General features: G+C 49.9%; 2 protein-coding genes across 7 annotated transcripts in view; one reads left to right on the top strand and one right to left on the bottom strand.

Annotated features, from left to right (window-relative positions):
* The window catches only part of rnf123 (ring finger protein 123), a 113,668-nt gene that overhangs the window by 39,651 nt on the left and 47,330 nt on the right, over positions 1-26,687 (bottom strand). For 3 of the 4 annotated variants that reach the window (XM_080301107.1, XM_080301105.1, XM_080301106.1), the window contains one exon: positions 4,312-4,535. The exons of the other annotated variant lie outside the window; for it this stretch is intronic. In XM_080301107.1, coding sequence (XP_080157233.1) covers positions 4,312-4,535 — 224 coding nt within the window. The remainder of the gene's footprint in view (positions 1-4,311; positions 4,536-26,687) is intronic. 4 annotated transcript variants of the gene reach the window in all.
* amigo3 (adhesion molecule with Ig-like domain 3) lies at positions 6,809-24,717 on the top strand. 3 transcript variants are annotated; one of them, XR_003272368.2, is made up of 3 exons: positions 6,810-9,221; positions 22,950-23,172; positions 23,573-23,712. XR_003272368.2 is itself a non-coding variant. In XM_026166583.2 (2 exons), the coding sequence occupies exons 1-2, from the start codon at positions 7,815-7,817 to the stop codon at positions 23,864-23,866; spliced, it is 1,548 nt and encodes a 515-aa protein (XP_026022368.2). In that variant the 5' UTR covers positions 6,809-7,814; the 3' UTR covers positions 23,867-24,717. The 3 variants fall into 3 exon arrangements, 2 of the variants coding, with proteins under 2 accessions (XP_026022368.2, XP_026022369.2); XM_026166583.2 differs by lacking the exons at positions 22,950-23,172; positions 23,573-23,712 and adding an exon at positions 23,726-24,717 and having other exon boundaries at positions 6,809-9,221; XM_026166584.2 differs by having other exon boundaries at positions 22,950-23,708.

Genomic DNA, 26,687 nt, shown 5'->3' with positions numbered 1-26,687 from the left:
GGGCGCTGAGCTCTGGAGCAGAGACATTCAGTGTTCTGCTTGTTCAGGTGTTCAGCAGGTGTGTGATGAACTGCTCATTGTCTGTCACAGGGTGAACCGGCACGTCCACGCCCACTCTGAGCTGCTGCTCACGGACATGTATAAAAACATGGGGACCTCCACTCAGCCTGGCAGGGCCTCAAAACCATGGCCTCTGTGAATGCTGCGGTCACCACCTCCAGAACCATTGAGGTGGAGGGCAGCAACCCCTCCTCCCTCCCTGACGACCTCAACGCTTTCTACACCAGGTTTGAGACGGACAACATGGTAAATGGTAAATGGCCTGCATTTGTATAGCGCTTTTCTAGTCCATAGGACCCCAAAGCGCTTTACACTACATTCAGTCATCCACACATCCACACACTCATTCACACACTGGTGATGGCAGCTACATTGTAGCCACAGCCACCCTGGGGCGCACTGACAGAGGCGAGGCTGCTGGACACTGGCGCCACCGGGCCATGTGACCACCACCAGTAGGCAAACACGGGGTTAGTATCTTGCCCAAGGATATTTGGCATGCAGGAGGCAGCCTGGGATCGAACCACCGACCTTCTGATTAGTGGCTGACCTGATCATAAAACAGCACATTGTAAGAGCAACTGACCCCCTGATGGACCCTGCAGTTTCCTTACCGTGCACGCAGAGGTGTCGATGATGCAAAACTCTTCATCTTGGACTGCATCCACAAACGTCTGGAGCTCCCTGACTCCTCCACCAGACTTTGCTGGTTTCTCATCAGCCTTCGACACTCTGCAGCCTCACATCCTGCCCACTAAACTTTCCTCCCGATTTCACCTGATGATCAGCTGATCCTGTGGATATTGGACTTTTTGACCAACAGGACTCAGAAAGTTTGGGTCAACAGCTCTCTTTCTTCTCTCCGTTCCACCTGCACTGGCTCCCCCCAGGGCTGTGTGCTCTCCCCCCTGCTCTTCATCCTCTACGCTGATGACTGCAGATCCACACAGCTCTGTCACCTGGTGAAATATGCTGACGACACAGTTCTCCTGTCACTGCTGTCAGGCCCTCACAACACCACGGGCCTGCTCTGCAGGAGTTTGTAGAGTGGTGTGACAGCTCAAACTTGAACTGAACGTGAGCAAAACCAAAGAGATGGTGGTGACCTTCTCGAGCAGGCAGAGGGATCTGGCTGCTTCAGTCACCACCACCATCCACGGGAAGCCAGCGGAGGTAGCTGAGGAGCACAAATACCTGCGAACCATCTTTGACAACCTCCTGAGATTCTCTGCCAACACAGAGGAGATTCTCAGGAGGTGCCACCAACGGCTACACCTCCTTAGGAAACTCCTTTGGAGTCAGCACCCCCATCATGATGACTTTTTACTACGCCTTCCTGGAAAGCATCACGACCTTCTCCATCACCTGCTGGTTCCACTCCCTCAGCCTTCATACAGGAACAGACTGCAGCGCACTGCATCAGTGTGCTCTACAATCATTGGCCTGTCAGAACTCTGGCAGGTTTTCAGCCAACAGGCCTCAGACAGGCAGCCAAAATCATCAGCGACCCCTCTCACATTCTTCACCCCGCATTTCAATGGCTCCCCTCTGGGCGACGCCTCCGCTGCATTTCCTGCAGGACTGAGCGGAGGAGGAGCGCCACCTTTGTCCCCAAAGCAGCTCTGCTTTTTAACTCCAGCCGATGAGACCAGAAACATAAACTACTCTCTTCTTATACAACCGACACTTTATTCTTTTAGTCACTTACAGTTATTTATTCATCTTTCAGTCGCTTTAATTTTAAAACTGTATTAACTGTGTATTTATTATCTCACTCTTATCGCCTGTTCTTATTGTCCTCATCTTCAACATCGTGCTGCTCTGTTGTTTGTTAAGTGGGGATAAATAAAGTCTCTCTGATTCTGAGGTGACCCACAGCCGTGCAGGGTGTTTGTCAGCTGAGAGACGTATTAGCACCTTTAACCTTTAACCTGACCCTGCGTGTCATTGTGGCACACTGAGGAGCTGTAAATGACATCAGTGATCGCGTTTAAACTAGTTTCATCATCTCAGTTAAAAAGATTCTGTTTCTATAGGACTTCATGTTAACTCCAGCAGGTATCAGTTTATTTTACAATTCAGGCTGTCGTGTTTATGTCTGGTTAATCCCGATTATTTCATGTATCTGACCTTATTCCAGAATATTTCAGGTTATTCCAGAATATTTCAGGTTATTCCAGAATCAGGTTATGGGAGCTCGGTAAGGCCCGGTGTCGTTTTGATGTTTTCTGGCTACAATAATCTCGGGACAGATATTTAATTTTGACACCTCCCTTCCAGGCACATATCCTCTACATGATGACACACATCGTGGTCATGGAAACTGTCTGCATTGCCGTGGCAACGGATAAGGATGTCACAACGACTGGGCCATCCCCTGTGGCGAGCTCCACTATAAGGCCACAGGCGTTTTCTGCGACTGCATGTCAGGAGGTGGGTGATGTTACCACAGAGTCACACGCCGATTCAGTGACGACAGCGAAACACCGCCTTCACGTACGTGTTGCGGGTTCCAGCGCCAGCGCGCCTCCAGCTCTCAGGCTGTCAGCTTCGGACTTCACCCTCAGCAGCTCTGCACACCGCCACAGCAGGCCTCACTGCCATCTTTAAAGCTTCCCCTTCACTCCTGCTACTCTCCTTCTGTCTCTGCCCTGCAGCACCCTGTGCCTCACTAACAGCAGAGAGGAAAAGTGTTATCAGTTATCAGCTGTAATCCAACATCACAGCAAACAGCCCGAAGGCCGGTGAGTCGGAGCGCTGCACATCGAGCAAAGCAAAGCTGCCTGAAACATGAAGCGTGGCAGCGAGAGGCAGTGTTTGTCCTCTGAGCTGCACTCACAGCTCTGTGATCATGACAGAAGCCACTGCAGCACAAACACAATTACTCTGAGGTCCAAATAACATTACAGGCTCGTTTCCAAAGCACACGCTTGGCGCAGCATCCAGCTGATTCAGTCTGAAAGCACAAACCAAACATCGTGTTTCTGTCCTCGCACGCCCTCCGAGTAATGCTGGGCTCACACTGTGCGGTTTTTGGCCCATTTTGAGCCGATTTTTGAGTCGTGCGACCGTTTTGGCCTTCATCGTGCGTCGTGTAGTATATGTGGGTTAACGAGACGCGATTAACACCTCACGACCAGCTCCCGATCATCAATCGCTTGGTCGTGAGGGTGTCACCGCAGTTTGTCACACAGTTGGATTTACATGCTGCTCAATCACAGCTGCCTGATCATGTTTTTCATTAGCAATTTAGCAAAGTTGGTGGTGGTGGTGGTGTGTCTGTGTGAGTGAAAGACAGAGAGAGCGAGCGACAGAGCTTCTGTTATAACCTTCATGTTATGGAGGCACAGTGTGAGCACTCAGGTCGCATCAGAGCATCGGGCCGTATAGTGTGAGACCTGCATCGTGACCTATGAACCTCTAACCCCTGCGAGTCAATCGTGCAGTTTGAGCAGGAGCTGAATCGCGCGACTGAAAAAAATCGCACAGTGTTTGCCCAGCATAACGAGACTCCAGCACAAGAGAAGCTGCCCCTGCAGCCCGATCTCCAATCACAGACGAGCAGCGAGCCCACAGCTACAGGCCCCTGCAGCCTGCTCCACACTCAGATGGTGAAGCAGAAACCAGGACCGGGGGAATCTTTTTATTTTCAGGATCTCACATCACTGTGAAGACAAACACACACTGATTCAGGAAGGCCTCCACCTCCGACCACATCAGAGGCACCAGCTGATCTCGCTCTGGAGCGCTGCTGGCATCAGCGTGTTTACACTCACTCCAATACTCCACCTGTTATTGTGAATATTACAGCAGCAGGCAGACAGCTTCCTGCTCCCACCACAAAGCAAGACGCTCGCATTCACACGTGTGGGAGGTGCCCATTCACTCTCTCACACACACACACACACACACACACACGGCGGATATTCATATCTTGTGGGGACATCTAGTTGACGTAACCCTTTCCCTGGCTGCTCACCCTGACCGTAATCCCGACAGCAAAAGCACAGGGAATTATTTACTGCATGCACACGTTTGTTTGGTCTGACTCCAGGCCTGAAGCTGTCCTGTACATGTAGCTCTACCCACAATGCACCCTGACAGCTGGGTCGGAGGCTGGAGTGTGTCTCAGAGATGACAGCAGTGTGTGACATCACTTCCTACTAAGCACAAATCTGCAGCTACCACCGGTCACATTTTCCCCACCTTGGTAACCACGCCCACCAAAGCCACCAAAGATCATCTACTCACATGCGTGCAGGGAGAAGTGTTTGCGCTCTGAGGATCCCGAGTTTCCAGCGGCCGACGGGACAGGGGCAGCCACGGACGACCCCAGAGAGCCCACCGCAGGACGCACGCTGGAGGCCACGGCTGCCGAGGAGCTGGAGGACTCGCCTCCTTCTCCCAGGAGGTGCTGGATGGAGTGGAGCTGGAAGCAGGGGTCGGACAGCAGGACAGAGGCAGCTCGGGATACCCTGAGAGGAGAGAGAGCACCGGCTGAGGTCAGACCTGCGGCTGTGAACACACACAGTGTGTGTGTGTGTGTCACTGTGGTTCCTCACAGTGTTACTGGAGGCCAAGGTAATGCCATCCAGAGGAAGAATCTGCTTAGATACCATATTTCTAGGCTTTTCAGGGCCGAGTACAATAACCTCAGTTTGATCTGAATTAAGAAGCAGAAAGTTAGCGGCCATCCAGGTCTTTATGTCTTTAAGACATTCCTGCAGTTTAACTCATTGGTGTGTGTTATCTGGCTTCATGGACAGATAGAGCTGGGTGTCATCTGCATAGCAGTGAAAATGTATGCTATGTCTTCTAATGATGCTGCCTAAGGGAAGCATGTATAATGTAAACAGAATTGGTCCTAGCACTGAACCCTGTGGAACTCCATAATTAACCTCAGTGTGTGAAGAGGACTCTCCATTTACATGCACAACTTGGAGTCTATTAGATAGATATGATACAAACCACTGCAGTGCAGTACCTGTAATACCTACAGCATGTTCTAATCGCTCTAATAGGATATTATGGTCGACAGTATCGAACGCTGCACTGAGGTCTAGCAGGACAAGCACAGAGATGAGTCCACTGTCAGAGGCCATAAGAAGATCATTTGTAACCTTCACTAAAGCTGTTTCTGTGCTGTGCTGAGCTCTGAAACCTGACTGAAACTCTTCAAATAAACCTCTGCAGATGATCTGTTAGCTGTTTGACAACTACTCTTTCAAGGATGTTTGATATGAAAGGAAGGTTGGAGATGGTTGCTTTATAAGAAAGCAGCAAACTATTTCTCCAGGCTAAATGATGATCTTCTAAATTTGTGACACGCTATTTCCTCTCCAGCTTACGAGTTACCTGCTTTAGGTATTTATAGGTGCTTGATAGGTGTTTGAGAATTATACCAGGGAGTGAAATACTTCTTCTGATTTGAGGCTTTATTTTTCACAGGGGGCAAAAATCTGCAGAATCAAACATGCAGCACTAGCCGCTGTGACTCAGGGCGCCAAAATAAGCTTTTAAAGTGAAAAACAGAAGCGGTCACTTCCCCTCTTGTTTGGATGCAGATGTTGGCTCGTTGCTCAGCGGTGAGCAAACTGGGTAGAGTCCCTCACAGGATGATCTCTGAGGGAAGCATGGTGACATTTCCCTGTAAAACCGCCTGTGACCTTATCTTTTCAGCCTCTCGACACGCCCCCCCTCCACGGTCCTGTAGGCTGCCGTCATCCACACAACTGAGTCACAGAGCTCAGCTGGAAATGTCGCCGGCTGTGTTTTGAGTCCATCGTGTTCCCTCGTTAATAATAAACCAGGAAAGGGCAGCGTGTTCAGAGCTATGGCACTAATGATACACGGAGCACATGAACAGGAACGTCACAGGAAACGGGACGTCTGGGAGGGTCAGGAGAACAGCCGAGTCAGCCATGGCCTCACACCGTTGACTTCAGCCTCAACTTCACCTCTAATACATCCATCCTTCCTTCAGCAGCTTCAGTATAGATGAATAAACACTACATCAGTAGTCACGTGTCACAGTCTAACCAATGACAGCAGTGCGTGGTAGAGAACGCCGTGTTCTACCTGCTGCTGGACTTAATAAAGTTTTTATTGTGTGGAGCTGCTTCAGTCGGACGTTACAGGACGTCCAGCAGGGTAGGATCAGGGTCAGAGGTCAGAGGTCAGCTTCAGCTCTTCAAGGGCTCGTGTTCATGTTAACCTTGGGCTGAGATCAGCTTGCGTCCTCCTGCAGGGCGGGGCAACGACAGCAGAAAGGCAGGACGCACGCCACCCGGAGACGCCGGGCTCAGACGTCTGTGTGTGTGTGTCTGTAGTGTATGCGCATGCTGCATGTGTGTGTCGGTGTGTCTGTGTTTATCTGCATGCGTGTGTGTGCGCGAGCGTGTGTTTCTGCGTGTCTGAATGTGTGTGTGTGTGTGTGTGTGTGTGTGTGTGTGTGTGTGTGTGTGTGTGTGTGTGTGTGTGCAATGTTAATCCTGTGACAGCAAATCAGCATAAAACACACTGTGACTGAAAACCAAAAGACAGGGACACACACACACACACACACACGGCTGAGAACAACCCGGAGGAGATGGCGTTCATGGAGGGAGGAGCCACAAAGTATTCATGGTGTCATAGATTGAAATGCTGGAGCCCCGCCTCCTCCTGATCATCACACAAACCATGATCATAGTATCATTTTTGTTGACTCTGTGAGTAAAATCACAGGAGCGTTCATCTCACTGCTCCTCACGCTCCTCCGAGGAAACACACGGCGCCTCCGAGAGAGGAGCAAGGAGGAGGGAGGAGACGGAAACAAAGTGTGAGCCTGAAACAAAAAGAGACGGAAAGCAGCAGAGCAGCAAAAACAGAGAGGAGGAGGAGCAGGGGGAGGAGCAGGGGGAGAGAGAGAGAGAGAGAGAGGGTTAATCCAGAGTGGAGGAGGAGGAGAGGTGGAGCTGGGAAAGCACCAGAAGCGACAGACGAAGCTCACATCTGAGCCGAGCGCAGTCAAGAGACGGAGGCAGCAGCGACTGACACACACACCTGCACACACACAGCAACATCTGTGAGGGAGCAGCGAGGAGCGCGCTCAGTGCGGCCAGAGACAGCGCAGGGCAGCAGCAGAGCGGCGTGGTGGACGAGTGTGGAGCAGACGGGATGCCGACCTCACTGAGAGTCTGATCCCAGGATCAAACTGAGGCGCTCGGAGCTCGCCATCGTCACAGCAGCAGAGACTGAGTGCGGAAAGGAAACTCCCGGAGCGAGCAGAGCTGAAGGAGGACGCCCACGGAGCAGATATGGGATGAAAGGAGGAGACAGGAAGTGATTTCTGACTTTTCTGTGTGATAAATGGGACGACAGGGACAGGTGTTCTGACATCGCAGCACACCTGGATCACTGACAGAGGGAGTCTGTGCTGGGACGCCTCCACCTCACATAACCCATTTAGGTATCTCCTCTCCTGGCGTCTGCCGGGTTGGCAGGTGGACAACATTAACCGAGTTAGACCAAACAAACAGCCTGGAGGCACACTGAGCGCGCTCCACAGCCACGCTCTGAGAGGAGACGATGAGAGGCTCAGAGTGAAGGACGCACACAGACTCGTACACTATGAGCAACAGCAAGCTTCCTCCGCCTGCTCTGTGTTTACGTGTCGACCATGTTACGCCAAAATGAGATGAATCGCGGCGCACGAAGGATGTGAACAGCAAACTGAGGCTCTTTCAAAGTAAGGGACACACGCTGGTGGCATCATGTCGCACGTCGGTGGTCACACGGAATTCCTGCAGGCTGTGGACTCTCCGACAGCGTGGCGGGCTGCTGTGCTGCTGTTGGTGTGCCTGCAGCTGCACCGGCCGAGCCCCGTACACGCTGCCGTCACCTCGTCTCGGGGCTCCTATCGGGCGGGCGGCTGCATTTGCGCCGCAGACATCTTCAGCTGCACTACCCTGACTCTGAGACACGTTCCCGGAGAAATGCCGGTTTCCACCGTCACCCTGGACCTCAGCCACAACCACATCACGCAGCTGGAGGACGGCGCCTTCCAAGGACTTCTTCAACTGGAGACGTTACGTTTGGCCCACAACCAGCTGACAGCGATCATGCCGGGAGCGTTCAGAAACTCGTCCGGAGCTCAGCTCCGAAACATGGACCTGTCATCCAATCATCTTTGTGTTCTGGAGGAGCATTACTTCCAGGAGCTGTCAGGGTTGGAGGAGCTGCTGCTGTTTAATAACCGGATCTCGCGGGTGGAGGGCAGACCTCTGGCTGGACTGACAAACTTGCGCAAGGCTTATCTGAGCCACAACCGCCTCACAGACTTCCCCTTCTTTTCCATTCAGAAGCACAGCCACCCCCACCTGTCATTGCTGGACCTGTCCTCAAACCGCCTGTCCAAACTGCCCCTGGAGGACATTTTGGCCCTGCCCCATTCGCTGCAGAAGGGGCTCTACCTGCACAACAACTCGCTGTGGTGCGAGTGCCCCATGTACAGCCTGTTCCGGTCCTGGGAGCAGCAGGAGTTTGAGTCGCTGCTTTTCTTCAGGCAGGAGCACGTCTGTCTGGTTTACGGGAACCCGAGAGGCACTGTGCGCTTCCTCCAGCATGGACGCTACCTGGAGAAGTGCAACCTGAGTGCCGTGACCCAGAAGAGGAGTGTTACTGTGACGGCGGGGAAAGCGCTGCTGCTGCACTGTGCCACCACTCTCTCCGGCCACGCCATCACTTTCCTCTGGGTGTCGCCAAGCTTGGAGTCGGTGCTGCCCCCGGGGAATAACGGGTCCTTAAAGATGTTCTCCAACGGCAGCCTGGAGATCATGGCGGCACGCGAGAAGGACACCGGGATCTACTGGTGTCTGGCGGAGGACCGGCAGCATCACCGCAACGACACATGGGAGGTCAACGTCACGGTGTTGGCGGATAGCAACGACCCCCAGGAACCGTTCAACACGGGCTTCACCACCCTCCTGGGCTGCGTGGTGAGCCTGGTGCTGGTGCTCATGTACCTCTACCTGACGCCTTGCCGCTGCCCTCCATGTCTGAAAGCCCCGCCCCTGGCCACGGCCACCCCAAGTCTGGGAAACGAGGCTGGGGCGGGCAGCGCCCAGTCCTCCATCCTCACCCCCACCCCGCCGGCCAGCACGGAGGGCCCGGGCCGCAAGGTCAGTACCAACAAGCATGTGGTGTTTCTGGAGCCAATCAGAGAGCAGCAAAATGGCAGGCTGAGGGCAGGGCCGGGACACCTGGGGCCAGGGTTACTGCTAGGGGCAGAGCAACAGCCACAGCACAGGGCGGGGGAGACAGACTCCATTATGTCTGTCTTCTCAGACACGCCCATCATGATGCCATAGCAACGCACCACCCCCACTCCCCTCTCACTCCCCCTCACCTCCTCCTCCACCTGAGCACAACTCCGGCATGGACCCACAGGCCACGGCGAGGCTTTCATCCAAAACATCCAAGTGCAATTTCACAGATTGATACTGTTAACCAAAACCCTCCAGAGCAGACGAGCCCGCCGCACCCAACCAGCGCACCGTGACGGGCCGCAGAGTTCAAACCAAAGATAGCATGACGGGGTGCGAGGACGGACTGCACCCGAGCGCACGGCTGTCCCTTTAAGCACGGCTTGTACCTTTAACAAACGTTTACGATGCCTTGTTGTCTCGCTCAGAGGTGAGAGACCTTTTGTAGAGCCTTTCAGCTTCTTTCTGTTCGTAGAGCCAGTCGCACTGTAGCCCTGTCACCGCGTGACGCCACAGAAGAGCAGCTTTTAGCCAGTAAAAATAGAAACTGCCCCTCCTCCTCGTCTCCCTCCACTCTGGAGTTCAGTTACTGTCATCATCAGTCAGATCACGAATTATAGAGATGAATAAATAAAAACATCAGCTGGAATGATTCATTCAGGGGGCGGGGCCATTGTTGGAACTTTGTGAAACTTGTTTTGCCTCAGTCATGTGATTACCGACAGGCCAATCAGCACAGACGTGTTTCTGTTATTGTCCTCACTGTATTCACTGCTCCTCCTCCTCCTGTGTGTCGTCCTCTCTGCATCTGTGTGTTAATAAACCCGAGTATCTGCACTGCCCAGCTCACTGCTGTTATTGTCTCTGACCAGCACTCAGCCTCTGCACAGTGTGTGTGTGTGTGTGTGTGTGTGTGTGTGTGTGTGTGTGTGTGTGTGTGTGTGTGTGTGTGTGTGCGCGCGCATTCAGATTTATATACAGACATCTTAACTTCTATACACACACGTTTTCTTTTTAATAATTCCCTAATTTACATCCCATTTTCATCCTGTTATTTTACCACTGCACAGACAGAAAACACAGGTCTGAATAAACACAGAAATGAGCAGCTATTTGTATTATTATTGGGTGTTTTTGCTCAAGTAGTTTTTTCTTAATGTTTATAAAATTCTGGTCAGAAACCTTGAAAATCTCTTCATCGCGTGCAGAAATGATCATTTTACAGATAAAACAAACCCTGATCGTACAGGTGTGAGTGTGAGGGCCGCTGCGAGCATTTCATTCAGCAAAGTCATCTAAACGCTTCAGAGCGAGCGTGTGGGCGTGGTCAGAGTCGCTCTCATGTTTCACACGTGAAATCAGAGACGCCACAGACACACTTCACTGCAGCTGCTTGTTAAACAACATCTCTGACCAAGTTTGGAGCGGCGTCTCCACCGCCATCATAATCACCAGCCAGCGTGGCGCCTCCTCGGAAACACTCTCTGAAAGCTGGATCAGAGGGACAGCAGGACGGCCCGCCGGCGTGGGGTAAGACCTCCGCAGGACCGTGGATCAATATTTATCATGAGCTGTCAATATGTCACTACGAACCCCAAGGTCAGAGCCTCGCTGCCCCCACAGGGACACCTGCAGCACCTACTGTCATTAAAGAGTGTGTGAGTGAGTGAGTGTCTGTGTGTGAGTGAGTGAGTGTCTGTGTGTGAGTGAGTGAGTGTCTGTGTGTGAGTGAGTGAGTGAGTGAGTGAGTGCGTGCGTGCGTGCGTGAGTGAGTGTCTGCGTGTGTGCGTGTGTGCGTGAGTGTGTGAGTGTCTGCGTGAGTGAGTGAGTGAGTGAGTGAGTGAGTGCGTGCGTGCGTGCGTGCGTGCGTGCGTGCGTGCGTGCGTGCGTGTCTGTGTGTGAGTGAGTGAGTGAGTGAGTGAGTGAGTGAGTGAGTGAGTGAGTGAGTGCGTGCGTGCGTGAGTGAGTGTCTGCGTGTGTGCGTGAGTGTGTGAGTGTCTGCGTGAGTGAGTGAGTGAGTGAGTGAGTGAGTGAGTGAGTGAGTGCGTGCGTGCGTGCGTGCGTGCGTGCGTGCGTGCGTGCGTGCGTGCGTGCGTGCGTGCGTGCGTGCGTGAGTGAGTGAGTGAGTGAGTGAGTGAGTGAGTGAGTGCGTGCGTGCGTGCGTGCGTGAGTGAGTGAGTGAGTGAGTGCGTGAGTGAGTGAGTGAGTGTCTGTGTGTGAGTGAGTGAGTGAGTGAGTGAGTGAGTGAGTGAGTGAGTGCGTGCGTGCGTGCGTGCGTGCGTGCGTGCGTGAGTGAGTGAGTGCGTGAGTGAGTGAGTGTCTGTGTGTGAGTGAGTGAGTGAGTGAGTGAGTGAGTGAGTGAGTGCGTGCGTGCGTGTGTGCGTGAGTGTGTGAGTGTCTGCGTGAGTGAGTGAGTGAGTGAGTGAGTGCGTGCGTGCGTGTGTGCGTGCGTGCGTGAGTGAGTGAGTGCGTGAGTGAGTGAGTGTCTGTGTGTGCGTGCGTGTGTGAGTGAGTGAGTGACTGTGTGTGTGTGAGTGAGTGAGTGACTGTGTGTGCGTGTGTGTGTGTGAGTGAGTGACTGTGTGTGCGTGTGTGTGTGTGAGTGAGTGACTGTGTGTGCGTGTGTGTGTGTGAGTGAGTGAGTGAGTGTCTGTGTGTGCGTGTGCGTGTGAGTGAGTGAGTGTCTGTGTGTGCGTGTGCGTGTGAGTGAGTGAGTGTCTGTGTGTGCGTGTGCGTGTGAGTGAGTGAGTGTCTGTGTGTGCGTGTGCGTGAGTGAGTGAGTGAGTGAGTGTCTGTGTGTGTGAGTGAGTGTCTGTGTGTGCGTGTGTGAGTGAGTGAGTGTGTGTGTGAGTGAGCGAGTGTGTGTGTGAGTGAGTGAGTGTGTGTGTGAGTGAGCGAGTGTGTGTGTGAGTGAGTGAGTGTGTGTGTGAGTGAGCGAGTGTGTGAGTGAGTGAGTGAGTGTGTGCGTGCGTGCCTGTGTGTGCGCGAGTGAGTGAGTGAGTGAGTGTGTGTGTGTGTGTGTGTGTGCGTGTGAGTGAGTGAGTGTGTGAGTGAGTGAGTGAGTGTGTGTGAGTGAGTGAGTGTGAGTGAGTGAGTGAGTGTGTGAGTGTGTGTGTGTGAGTGAGTGTAGGGGGGGGGCTAAACTACAGATGAGCATCACGAGCTGACCTCAAGATCTGAGGATGGTCAGAGCGATCGACAACAGCTGATCATAAACGTGCTAACTAGCATTAGCATCGTTATTCCCAGTGTGCATGTAGGCGACAGCAGCGTGAGCGCTCTGTGGCGAGCAGAGGAGCCGATGGAAACTCGTAGTCACAGTAGGGAAGCTTCAGGTTACAGCTGAAGCTGCAGCTCCTTGGAACGAGTGTTATATGACTGAGTGTCCTGGTGACACGCTGCTCTCCAGGTCTCTGTACAGGACAACACTGGCCCTGTTTACATGATATCAAAGCCAGACTCTGCAGCACCAGCTAGCAGTCGCTGACCTTTCAGAGTAAGAGCGAGGAGGTTGGTATGGAAGCTTGTTCCCACCACCATCTATAAGGTGAAACGCTCTGCCAATCAGAAAGCTCGGTGAAGCGAGATTGACGTAAACGCTGGAGAACTTAAAGCTGATTGTTTGTTTTTGCTAAAAACTGCGAGCGCCTTCTGCTTGCACGTAACCAGGAAATGATGTCGTTGATGGAGCTTCCTTATTGGCAGAGCTTCGAGTTATTGAGCTTCCACAGGTCGGCCCTTAGACTGACGCACACACAAAGAATCGCTCCAGAGTGGGATTCTGGGGAAGCTGCTTTATCCTTTATAAAGTTAAACAGGCCTCCTGGAATTATTTGGTTGTTTTAGCTGTAAAAGTGTCATAAAATCAGCTGTGAGCTTTTGTCCCCGTCCTCAGGATTGCTGCGTCTTTCCACATCTGGTAGCTTCTTTCTCTACTGTGAGCGTAATCAGGATTAGTAACAGAAAAGGACTGAATTGAAATGTTACAGTTTTTACTCAAAGAGGCAGAAAGAGAGACTGTACATGATTACAAGACTTACAGTCTGAACAACAACAAGTATGTGACCTTTGACCCTGTGGTTTGTTTTTGGGCATCTCTTTTCTTCCCCGGTACACTTCCTCTCAGTCTGTAGCCAAAGGCCTACATCGCACTGCTGACACTCGTGCTCCTTTTATGCAACATTTTCCTGAGTGGATAATAAACCCAGCCTGCTCTGCCTGCATGTCCTGCAAGCCTCAAATACACCTGCTTTACAGGTGCTGGAAGAGGGCGGGGCAGTGTTTGTCATACATGAAATAAACATGGCATAAAACAATGTTCTATGAAACCCTGTTATCAGGGCTTACATCCAGCAACTCTTATTTTTATATAAAACACTAAAAACATCAAAAATAAAATTATTGTAAGAAAGAAAAACGATGTCTGACAAAGCGTCAGTTTTCTGTGCGCCTTCGTCTCTCTCAACCTTCGTCTTCGGGCCGCTGTGACGCAGTGCTTGGGATTACCCGAAGGACTCTAATATCAGCGGAAAGCAGGGCGTCGCTGCTTTCAGGAACCGCTGGGATTTTTAAGATGCGCAAATCATTCAAGAGTTACGGTACTTTAAAGAAACGTTGGAAAAACCTGTCGCCGGTGACGGGATGGGGGCTGAAGGCTTATCCAATCAGCAGACAGCTTTCCTTGGGTGACGCGGTCGACCTGCAGCTCCTCGTTGAGAATCATTCTCCTAATGTTTCCTCTGGGCGGCGCCGTGACGCTGATCGCAGCGCCGAGATCTGTGTATCGAGCGAGGACAGTCATGAACTCTTCACAAGAGACCGCGACCTCTGACCTCAAGCTCTTGATATTCAAACACATCTCAGATTTTTGGTAGAGCCACCTCTGAGGCATCTCAGTTATCATGTTCTCAGGGTGTGCGCGGCCGCCTGGCTGAACAAGCAGCGACAGAGTCAGCCTTTCCTGTCACACACTCTTTACATGATCCCCTTTATACTTCACAAGGTGTGCTGTGCCCCCCCCCCCACACACACACACACACACACACACACCATTTTCTTCACGCTGTTTTCAAATCAACACAATAGGAAACGAGCTGAAGCTGCTGATTGCTCTGCACGTCCTTCAGGGAGCGCAGAAAAGGCCGTTTGGCTGCAGCCAATCAGCTCACACCTCACCAGCACCACGGGCAAGTCAGGTGGAGGGGGGCGGATGGCACCCTTCAAAGCCTGCAGGAAGTTTTCACACTTCATTAAGAAGCTCGACACATTCGAGCGGAACCACACAGACGGGCTCCGATTCATCCCATCACACACACGAGATCACCGCCGTCATCCTCCCACAGGCCGCAGACGCCAGCCGCAGGCGGAACCACAACCCCAAACGAGCAGCTCGGACCGCCGGGATCAGCCGAGCCTCAGGATTGTTTTGTGGAATAAGTTAAGATCGTTTCCTTCCAAAGCGCCGTTTTCACGTCTCACCGGAGGTGGCGTTAACTACCGTTTGACGAATCGGTCCAATCACAGCTCATCATTACCGGGCAGCGCTGCAGGCTCTGAGCTGGGGTTTGTGAGATACACGCAGGCCGAGAAAGAGCCGGCGGGACTGAAACGAGCCAATCACAGCGCTCCAATCAGCTGATGATGAGCAGTGGCGTGCTCATCAGAAGGTTAGATTGGCTGCTGTGCATCTCCTGCCCACTCAGGGGTTAACGTAAGTGGGAGCAGCAGTGATGTGGTGCTCTTATGTAACACTGAAGGCAGAGCAGCCATCAAATATTCAGCAGGTCTTCCCTCGCGCTCAGTGAGGCGGCGGCGCCCCGAGCAGCTCGCTGGATCAGCACGACACACCAAAACTCTGCGAGCAGACTCAGGACCAAACATCCTGCTGCTGCCCGCGCTCGTTGTTAGCAGCACCTTCACAGCCTAACGTCCCGATCTGCTGCGACTTCCTGGGATATCGCCGAGTTTGTTTGAGCTGCGTTTACGTCGGGGAACGAGGAGTTACACTGAAGTTCAGGCTGCCTTTGTGACAGCAGGGCAGAGCTTACACAACACAAGCTCCACCCACCTCCATAAGGGACAGCCAATCAGAAGAAAGTCAGTCTAAAAGAGGGAGGGGCTAAATCAGCCCAGAATCAGACAAAGAAGGATTATTATGAGCAGTGAATCATGAACAGATGGTGGACTCCAGCAACAACGGTTCTGGAGGGTTAGCCGTGGCAAACATGGCGGCATTGCAAAGCTGAGGCCAAGCGAGGCGTGCAGATGCCAGAAAGCAGCGGGCAACGCGACGCTGTGATCTGAAAACCTCCCTGAGCCTGGTGTGGCTGGAGGTTGCTTCCTGTTAAAAGGAGTTTTTCGTGCCCACTGTCACCAACGTGTTGCTCATAGGGCGTGGTCTGATTGTTGGGGCTCGTTTGTAGTTTCAGCAGTTTTCCACATCCTGGATACAAATACAAACACGTCCTCGTTTGCTGAGAGAGGAAAGCTGAGCGGTCACGGTGTGGTACAGGTTGAAGCACCTGGAGGTGACTGTTGATGTGGTGCCTTTTAAATAAAGCTGTACTGAATTACTGCCTCGCGCTGAGACTGGACTCGTCGGTGAGCTGAAGCTCTGAGCTTGAAATTAGCTGCAGCAAAACAGGAAGTGCTACACGTCCCTATTTTAAATGCTCAGCCTCGTGAACAGGAGGATATTCTTGTTGTGTCAGTAGAGCTGGGCGATATGAGTTTTTTCATATCACGATATGTTTTTTTCATTTCAGGCGATAACGATATCTATCACGATATAAGCCAAATAACTATATTTGTAAGATTTAAATGTGCCGTTGCTCACAAGTAAAATGTGAAATAATCAGCAGCTTGTTTTTATTTAAATATTTATTTCCCATAATAAGTTCAACAGGGTAGATGTACTTAAGGAACATGAGACTTTTTCAGATAAATAAAGGCAAATATTACAAACTACACAAAAGGCAGCCGCTAAAGCGTTTAAGTTTCAAAATAGAACAAACGAAACAGACTAAACTGTCAATTCCACTTAGAAACAAAATATTAATTCTAAAAATAAATCTTAGTTTGTTTTACAGAAGAACAGACAAAACTGACTAACTTTTGTCAATATCAAATAAACTGAGAACTAAAAGGAAATTCTCAATCTCTCCTTGTTGTATAGCTGAGCTTTTCAAACAGTTTTAACAGTTACTTTAGTCTGACAAAAGCCGAATGACGAATTAGCGCTTCCAGTCAGAGACTGAGGCTACGTCCACACGTACACGGGTATTTTTGAAAACGGAGATTTTCCGTTTTCGTTTTAAAAAATAATCCCGTCCACACATAAAGGCAGAAATGAAGGAAAACGCTGCTATGAACATGCCAAAGCAGCAGGTGGCGCTAGATTCCTAACCGTGCAGAAATGTTGGCCAATCAGAAGTCTAGAAGCCTCGGTGGGAAAAAGTAAACAAAGCTGGGGCATAGAAGCAGAACCGAGTCGTATGTGTGGAGGGACAGTAACTGTGTGTATATGTAAGCATTTAAACACTGCAGAGAGTAGAATTAACAGTAACAGTATTGTAGAAATTCATTTCACCGAAACAATAACGTGGCACAGTGTGACGCATGCACCAGTTTATTGTATTTCCAGACTTGCTTTCGGCACAATTTACAGTGCACGCTACTCTGTTTTTGTCAGACTTGAAATAGCAGAAATACCTTCACACTACGGAGCTTCTGTGGCTCTTCCGTTCGACAATCTCTCCGGCATTGGAACCATCATCTGTTTTCTCTTCGGTCACGCTCGGTTGATTTTTCTAGTCGGCACACTCATTTCCTCCATTACCCGCTGGCTGCTTCCCAAACAAACACACGTGCGGCTTGGCACTTGTGCTGTACGTAACAAGTCACGCGACGTGACGCTGCGGCTGTGATTGGTTCGGCTCTGCGCTACTTAATTTGGATCGGCTGACCTTTTTTTTTTTTTTTTTTTTTTTTGAGGACAAGAGCGGCGAGGTCTATCGCGATAGCTTAATTTCTCTATCGAGTAAAAGTTATATCGCGATACATATCGTTATCGTTCTATCGCCCAGCTCTATGTGTCAGACACGAATCTGCTCCCAGCTAACGGCCGTGGATGAGTCCAGCTGACAGGAGACAGTCGGCCTCCTTCACTCCATCATTACAAGATTCCAGTTTCCTCACTTTAACACACAGCTCTGATTTGTCGTCTTAGCGAAAGGCCTCGCTGATGTTTCGCTCTGCAGCGCCACCTACTGACAACAGGAAGTCAGCCTAAAGCGATGAGTGTTCCCTGAATGAAGCAGTGCGCTGTGTTTCCTGTGAGCAACACACAAGAGTGCAGGCATGACGATATCTACACGACAGTAGGGTAACCTCAGTCAGCCATCTGGAACGAGCTCCCACCTGAGGCTCCTCCTCCTGAGGCTCGCCTAAAACATCTGCCATGAAAAATTGATGAAGGCAGAGTGAATCAAAGCCCCGTGGAAGAATCCAGCTCTGCAGCTGAACCGGCCTGAACCTCATCAATCATTCATGGATCCAGATGTTTCACCTGAGTTTCTGATCACTTTATCAATCAGCTCCGTCCTCAGGTCTCCGCTCGTGCGTCAGTGTTCCCGGCTGGTGCAGGTACACTAACAGCAGCGCACCTGGGGCTCATTACAGCAGCTCTGTTCTGCTCATCTGTCAGAGTCACAAACGACTGATTTATTAGAGGAAATCCAGTCCTGTGGCTGCTGTTCAGCTGCTTTCCCAACAAGGCAGCTGACCGGCGGTCTGATGGACTAACGCCACCATGTTGGACCAGCCGGGGCAGACTCCCTGCAGAGGCTGTGTTTACTGTTCACACCGCCTTAATTACACAAGATGTGATTTCTTTAAATGTGCAGGCGAGCCCTCAGAGTCCACGAGAGCCTCAGAGCAGAAACAACACAAAAGTGGAAAAACATTCGAGCCGAGTTCATCAGATGAATAACCCGTCTGGCAGGCTGATGATCACAGATATTCATCAATAATCAGGAGATGAACCGTGATCTGAACATGGCTGAGCTTCCAAACATGCGAGTCCCGTTTCTGCTCTTCAGATCAGATTACAGGCCCCCGGGCGAGCAAACGACCCCTGAGCTCCTTCATTCAGAGCTGCTACCAAACCCCGCCTCCTCATCAGCGCCGTGAGGCACGGATAATCACGGACGGCATCAGCTCAGCGGAGCGCCTGACACGTCAGGATGTAAAGTGAGAGAAATGCTTAAAAGGTGCCGGTCGCATGTGTTAATAAAACCAATCCAATGGTGGATCCAGTTCATTTCCTGGAGACAGAGTCCGAGCCTCACGGGCAGCATCGGAGCAGACCCCTCCTCCTGGATGTCATGTGACGCCTGTAGTTTTTACAGACCCATCCCCTCCCCCCTCACAGGATTATGTTGCCTCCTTCTTACATCACACCAGTGGCGTGTCTAGAAAATTTTTGTTGGGGGGGCCAGGTAGGGGCACAGATTTGGAGAAGGGTGGCAGATGTAATTGGCAGATAATGTTTAAAAAAAAATTCTACCAACCATTAACCATAATTCAATAATCCTATAAACCTAATAACCAAATGCACTTTTAACTCTTATTAGAATGAGATTTTAACCACTACGGTGCAAAGTTTTTAGATACTGCGTTGATAAAGTACAAGAGATACAATCAGTGCTTTGTCAGTGTTTACTCAGCATTCAAGGACAGCAATATTTGCATAGTATTTTTACTGACATATAGTGCACATATGTTTTGGGCAAAAACATTTTTGAAAATTAAAATACGAACATTTGTAGCAAACAATTGACAAATTAGCCAATGCAAAACTTTCTCTGCCTGTTAAAAAAAGAAGATAATCTTCTCACAAACTGGTGTTTGATTTTGAAACAGGAAAAAAGTGGGGAAACAAATGAAAAGACTAACATTTGAATAAAACCTGAAAGCAAGTAAATACTTTCTATGCTGCCTTATGGTCAACTTTGGTAATATTGATAAAGAACAACACTGGCTGATGATGAAATACAATCAGCTGGCATGGTGACACTGCCAGTATAACCTGCAGGGCTGGACTGGGACAGAAAAATTGGGCATTTTCACTACAGACCGGCCCACCAGGTATTAAAGCCATAAAGACTTTGAATGAAAACAAACCCTGTTGTGACAGTGATGTACAGTCTTGTTGGTATATGTATGATTTCTATACATTTTACGTCAGATAAAAACTTTGGTTGTAAGATTTAGATAATTATTTAATAAAAACTAGGTATTTTAAATGAGAATAAGAAAGAAAAGTATTTCTTTGTGCCTTTCCCTGTTAATGCCCTACCTGGCCCCCTGGCAAAACTTTGCTAGACCCGCCCCTGCACAGTTACCAGCTGTCAGCTGCTTAGAAAAGGATCCTGGTGTTATTTGTCTCTCAGAAACAGTTCATAACTTCAACTCATTCATGTCACCTAAAAGGTAAACCTGTTTCTCCATCACCTGTTCAGCTCTGATGGTTCAGTAAGGACATCTCCTGGTTTCATGTTTCCCTCTCACCACATATCCAAACCGATATCATGACCAGCAGCTTTACAGCTGTGGCTCCAGCAAACATCAGCTGATACTAGAAATTAATATTAAATAAATTCTAACAACAGCTGATCAAGCTTAAACGTGCTGCTGTTGTTTAGCGCAACATCTGCTGGTTTCCTCTTTCTGGTGCAAAGTGGGTGATAAACAAACAAGAGAGAAAAGCCGATCAGCTGATCATTGATCAGTTTCATGATTGAAGTAGCAACAGGAGAGGGAGGGGGAGAGAATGAGAGAAGAAGCAGCTGTGCAGCGTAACGACAGAATAAATCCAGCTTTGTGTCTTTTTTCCATTCTAGCTAAAGTCCGGGACAAACTGCGTCTCTTCTCAGCTCAATACGAAACGTGTAATATTTTCTCTGAATGAGGGACCATTCCATTTTTTTAAGGAGCCGTTGGCAACTCTACTAACCTTATGAATAAAATAAAGTTCACTATCAGTAACATCACCCACCTAAAAACTCCATCAAACTGGCTAGAACGCAGTACGAGTTATTGCAACTGACAGTAAAAAGTCAGCACAATGAAAATAAACTCCACCTAAACTTAGTTTATATCTGACCCAGATAGACTGCAGCTCATAACTTCTTACCTGAAGTTCAGTTCACCTGACACGCGGACTGGTGGCTGCCTCGGGTCTTTCCTCCTCCTGCCTCCCCTTCCCTCATCCACCTACTGCCTCTGTGGAAGCCCCGTCATAGCCACCACCAAACAACGGAGTTATTTCTACACATCGACCTGCATCTGGCCAATCCACCACCTCTCATTGTTCATGCCCTTACAAAATAAAAATAAAAAATAAGTCACCGGGCAGATGCCCGGTATGCCCGATGGCCAGTCCAGCTATGTTAACCTGCAACCAAATCTGCAGCTCCATACAGTAATGTTACGACTTAGATTATATCTTATAACGCATAACTCTTATGTTAGCTGCCCTCAGTAGCATACTGTCTGAAATATTCCACAGCTGCAATAATTCTTTAAGTGTTATTTTTTCCTTGGTATTCTAATTTCACCGAAGTTTACTAAACTCAACAAACTTAATATTACTTACCGGGACATTTATTCTGTCCTCATTTTCTTTCACCGAAAAATTGTTTCCTGCAGTGACGTCTTTCGTGCTTGGCTCTCCTACCTTTGCTAACGTGATGCTCATAGCGCAGAAGTGATGCTGCATTCACTTACACTTGGATATCTGAGCGTCACCGTGAAAACATAATCGGATATTTGATTGAATTTTTATTGTTTTGCCTTTGGGGTGGCACCTGGGGTGGCCAGTCTGGTTGGGGGGGTGGCCTGTGCCCCCCCAGGCCACCCCGCTGGACACGCCATTGCATCACACATCAGATCCAAACATCCGGGACACGGCTCAGGAAACAAAGACCGGAGCGCTTTTAAGGCACAGACAAACCCCACGAAGATGGAGCAGCTCGTTACCAGTCAGCGCGAGGCCGGACCAGTTTAACCAGCAGAGGACCAAAGTTCCCTCTAATGTTTCATGTGTCTGAGCGCACAAACTCCCTGAGCGTCCCTTGGACCACTGTGAGCGACAGCAGACGTGTGCACTGTGGTCACGCCAGCATCCAATCATCCAAGTTACATGTTTATTAAAATAATCAAATTACAGCGTTTATGTTAGACGACTTTTCATTAACTGCTTTAGCTCACTGACAATGAGAATGTAAAAAAGATCTTGTCCATGTGCAGCATGTTAACACTATTGGAAGGAAAAAATAACTTGAACTCCAGTTTTGAAAACACAACTTTCTTTATTCTTTCATAAAGCTCTGACTGTATTGTGAGTCTGTGGTCTGGGAGAGAGTCTGTAACTCTGTCTGCAAATACAGTAAATAATGACCAATGTTGGGTAATTAATTATGTAGTTACTTCTTCAAAAAAGTAACTGAGTTATGAAAACAAAGTGTTTTGCAGCTGTTTATCTAAAAATGCAGCCAAGGCGTTTCTTAAACAAACATTTCAAACTATTTACAGAACAATCAGCTGTTCTGCATCAAATCTGATGCCACACAAATTATTTGTGCTGCTCCAAAAATAATTTGTGTCCACTATGAGATGAAGGAGAACAACAGCCTGATACCTGCAGGCCTGACAGCAGCAGATGTGTCACTGCTGTAACACCTGTAACACTCAGCAGGCGCCTCATTGTTCTGACACACAACAACACTGTTGACTACACTACACACTAACTACACACTGACTACACACTGACTACACACTGACTACACAAGATTTGTGCTAAACGTCACAAATGTCTCACATCTCAAACACACCGTCACTCCTAAAACGTCCCCCTCCATAAATAACTAAATGCCATGTAGCCATATCATTTTTTGATTGGTCCACATGGTACATTTTTCCACCAATAGGAAAGGGCGGCGTTTGGTTTTTGCTCACAGGCTTTCGAGCGTTTTCCTTATAAACATCAACCACGTTGATTAGCTGCGTATATACGAATGTGAATCGCGTGATTGGCTGGACTGTGGGATGAGGCGACATCGTTCTGATCCCGTACGGGAGCAGCCAGTCACTGACTAACACTGCAAAACAGAATTGATAAAGTTTAATTTTAATTCAGCTTAGATTTGTTTTTTTTGTGGGCACAGACGTGCCAGCAGTGCGCAATCGTGCACGCGCGCAGCTTAGAGGGAACATTGCAGAGGACATAGACCAGAGGTATGAAGACGAGCTTCTGTTTAGTTCATGTGTCGGAGGAAAGGCTTTTCTTCCTGGCTTGATGAGAGCACACGGAGCCTCTTTCAAAGTGTGCTGTCACAGTCAGGATCACCGAGCACGTCTGCAGGTCGGCTGTTATCACGCTGGACTACAGCGCTGATCAAAGGTTCTCCTCACTCTACGATGCACCAGTGTTTGTCTGCACATAACAGCGTTTAAACGGTTCCTGCAGGCTCTTTGTTCGCCCGTCACACACACGCTTCACTTGTTTCCATGTTTTTATTCAATCTGTGTAAAATCCCAAAGAAAACACAGTGTAACATCAAATTGTATTTTTGCTCCAACGAGGTGATTCCCAAACTCTACGGCAGGTAAACTGGATCAGAAAGACCCGACACAGGACCTGAGAGACGATCTGGACCTTCAGCTGATCATCTGCTGCTCACTGAAGTCTCATCAGAGACGATCAGTGAAGGACGGCTGTCAGGAAGACGTTCTTAACGAGGGGACACGGGAGGGAAGGCAGAGGTCTGAAAATGACACGAGAACTGGACGATGGATCCACATCACGGTCAGTGTGTACGAGGAGGTCAGGAGGCGGCACGGTGGAGGCTCTGTCATGGTTTCAGTGCTGTTGGAGACCTTTGATAAACTGATGAACTATCAGAGTCTGATCCACCAGCCAGGAACATCTGGAAACAGCAGCTTGTTTCAGCATGACAAAGATCCAAACACACAGTCAGTGCATCAAAGCACACGTGGATAGAAACACACAGAGCTCCACATCACTGAAGCAGTGTGGGATCATCCTGACAGAACAGCATGAGAGTCCTTCAGGGAGCCTGAAGAACAGTTCCTGAAGACCCCCAGAGACCCCGCCAGAGCCCCCCCCAGAGAGCCGAACTCTGTCTTTGCCTAACATTCTGCATTTGCTTGTGTCTGCAATAAACGACTGCACGTATTTCCCACAGGCTTGTAAAAATAAGAAGTGAAGGGCGGTTTGAGTCAAAACCCTGTAGGCGTGGCTGTTCAGGCTCAGGTGTGTGCGCTCTGTGGGTGAACTGTTCAGGCCCTGTGTGATAACCTTAAAGTGATAAAATGTCTCCTCCTCTTTTCGTCCTCAGATCTTCTCCTCTGTCGGGGCCACGCGGCCTCCTTCCAGCCTCATTTCCACGCTGACACGTGACCACGGGAAGGACAAGAAGCACGCTTCAGAGCAACGACACGCACGTACGCGCAGATGCACCGACGAGCGACTCATCTGAGGGTCTTGAACACCGTGTTTAGATGTTTAAGAACTACAAGCACGTTTTCACATCATCGTTCACGTCAGCTGACGCAGAAAAAAGCCGATGCTGTAATCCTGGTTCTTCCATTTAGGTCGGACCTCTGTGTCGTGTCACCCGCATGCTTTCAAAAACACAAGAAACTGCTTTATTGGTCACGTACACAATCACACAGATGACGTGACCGAGCTGCGGACGGGCTGCAGACGTAGCCGCGCCATTCCAGGCTTGGTGTTTGGCATGGGGGCCGAGCCAGGACCCTCACTGGATACTGGGAGGGAATCAAACTTGCTCCAAAGGTGTGTGGTCTTAACACTACACTATCCAACACAGACGAATCACAGCCTCAAAGCAGTGCATGCTGGGAAGTGAATGCTCACCGTAAAGTATTCACAGCTCTGAGAGTCACACTAAAGATGAACAGGCACGCTCGGTGTGACAGAACTGCCACGAAACTAAATGCTGATAACTGGGCTCTTCCTGTTAAAGGGGAGTTTTTCCTTCCCACTGTTGCCAAAGCGCTTGCTCCATGGGGGCGTGGTCTGATTGTTGGAGTTTCTCTGTTTATCGTAGGTCTTCACCTTACAGTACGAAGCGCTTTAGGCGACTGATCTGGGGCTCGTGAGCGTGAGCAGCATGGAGGGTTTTTACATTCGTTGTTTCACATGTTGTTTGCAAATATAAACACGTCTTTGTTTGCTGGAGAAATTAAAGCCTGACCTCACCATGTCTGTGATGGCGGTTCCCCGGAGAGCGCCGTACGTGATGTTCAGTAAAACGTGACAATAAAGTCTGTGTGTGCCGTGTGTTTATTAAAGACGTTCAGCTGCTGTTTGAGTCTCTGATCGTGCTGCTTTCAGTTTCACGCTCTGAGCATGCTCTGTTTAAGACGTCATCATCACTCTGCACTGCTACAATGACGCGCCTGCACGCCCGTGTCACGAGGTGTACGCTACGCTTTGTTCACACAGCATCAACAAGACAAGTTCAGCCCTTCGGATGGAGGTCAGGTTTACGGAGGCGTGCAGGTCTGAGAGCAGCGTGGAGATGAACGGCAGGGATGCTGGCGTGTGGCGGTGAACTGCCCGACTGTGAGCGCGAACACTTGCTCGCCACAACTGTAAGTACAGCTGGGCGTGACGTGATATTCACTTTACTAGGAACCCCAGAAACCAAAGCTTCAGTGAAACGCTTTCACTCGACCCTGAGAGAAGAGACATTGATGACCATCAGATCCAGGCTGCACTCGCTCCGTTTCACAGGAAACACGATTCACCATAAAAACATGGGCTGATCGGCCCCAGTGCACAAACTGGAGGGTCGTCAGAAACCAGGCCGGTGCACACGCTAGCATTAGCCATCTGTTATCATTAACGTAGCAGCTAGCGGACAGTAGTTGGATAAAGATGAATTGGAGCTCAGCGGGAGATCGAGCCGTGACAGAGCAGATTACGGACGCGTGGACCAGGAGGGGAGTGGAGGACCAATCGGACGGTTTCAGGCCTGAAGAGCTGAGGACCAAAGAGCTGCACGCTTCCTGCTTCATGTGTTTCTGGCTGCGTTGGAGCAGCTGTGAGGTCAGTTTTAGCTAACGGCTAACTCACAGCACACGTTACCATAACGCTCTCGGCAATAACGAAATGGTTTCCATGTGTTTGCCATCGTCGTGCTGTTTGCCATCGTCGTGCTGTTTGCCATCGTCGTGCTGTTTGCCATCGTCGTGCTGTTAGCCATCGTCGTGCTGTTAGCCATCGTCGTGCTGTTTGCCATCGTCGTGCTGTTAGCCATCGTCGTGCTGTTTGCCATCGTCGTGCTGTTTGCCATCGTCGTGCTGTTTGCCATCGTGGTGCTGTTTGCCATCGTGGTGCTGTTTGCCATCGTCGTGCTGTTTGCCATCGTCGTGCTGTTAGCCATCGTGGTGCTGTTTGCCATCGTCGTGCTGTTAGCCATCGTCGTGCTGTTTGCCATCGTCGTGCTGTTAGCCATCGTCGTGCTGTTAGCCATCGTCGTGCTGTTTGCCGTACCCTTTGGTCTAAAATACATTTCACCTTCAAATCTGTGAAGAGCTTTTATTCATTTCAGTCTTAAGCTCTTATTTTTTTTACTCTTAACTTCTAATTGGAAAAGAACACGTTCATCTTCTTCATCATTACTTTTGGGGTCAAAGTCTTCCCCGTGGTATCGAGTCACGCCGTCACCTCAAAGCTGACCCAGCTGCTCAGCCTGTTTTTAGCGAGCAGCGCAAATCTCTGCAGGCTGGAAAAAAGAAGCTCCATCCCAGAGCGCGGTGCAGGCCTCTCAGGCTCCACAGCTGCTAAGCTAATTAGCCTCGGTCTCAATCTAATCTGCAGGAGGCTGCAAGCTGCTGCTGATCCCTCTCAGCCAGAGCTAATGGACAACAATTAGCACCACTGATTTTCTGCACAATGGAGCACGGAGGGGGGGCTGTTAATAGCTCTGATGTGAACACAGGGTGGGGGGAGTGTGTGTGTGGGCAGTGATGAGGCTCATAGTCCACACAAGTCGAGCACGATCAATCACAGCAGCAGCGCTGCCTTTATGGAGATCCTGTGTGTGTGTGTGTGTGTGTGTGTGGGGGGGGGGGGGGGCTTCAGGCGACGGCAAGTAGAACAAACATCATTAAACAAATGAAAACAGGACGCTTGTCTTTCCAAACACGCCAGGATTACGCCTGCTGTTCATGCTTCAACCTTAAAGGCTGTCACTGCTTTTATAAGTAAATATGTTTATGCTGTAGGTGCGTGATAGGTTTGTAGCTTGAACCTATTCGCTGGAATGT

The sequence above is a fragment of the Astatotilapia calliptera genome, chromosome 5, assembly GCF_964374335.1.
Source record: "Astatotilapia calliptera chromosome 5, fAstCal68.1, whole genome shotgun sequence".
In the NCBI taxonomy this organism is placed as follows: Eukaryota; Metazoa; Chordata; class Actinopteri; order Cichliformes; family Cichlidae; genus Astatotilapia; species Astatotilapia calliptera.
The sequence above is the reverse complement of the archived record's forward strand: the minus strand, read 5'-3'. Positions and strand labels throughout refer to the sequence as shown.

What these genes read in the sequence shown, in the direction of transcription:
- amigo3 (XM_026166583.2), top strand. Translation starts at nt 7,815, where the DNA reads ATGTCGCACGTCGGTGGTCACACGGAATTCCTGCAGGCTGTGGACTCT. An exon ending in CGGAGGGCCCGGGCCGCAAG is followed by an intron (nt 9,222 to 23,725) that starts GTCAGTACCAAC and finishes TTTCGTCCTCAG; the next exon opens with ATCTTCTCCTCTGTCGGGGC.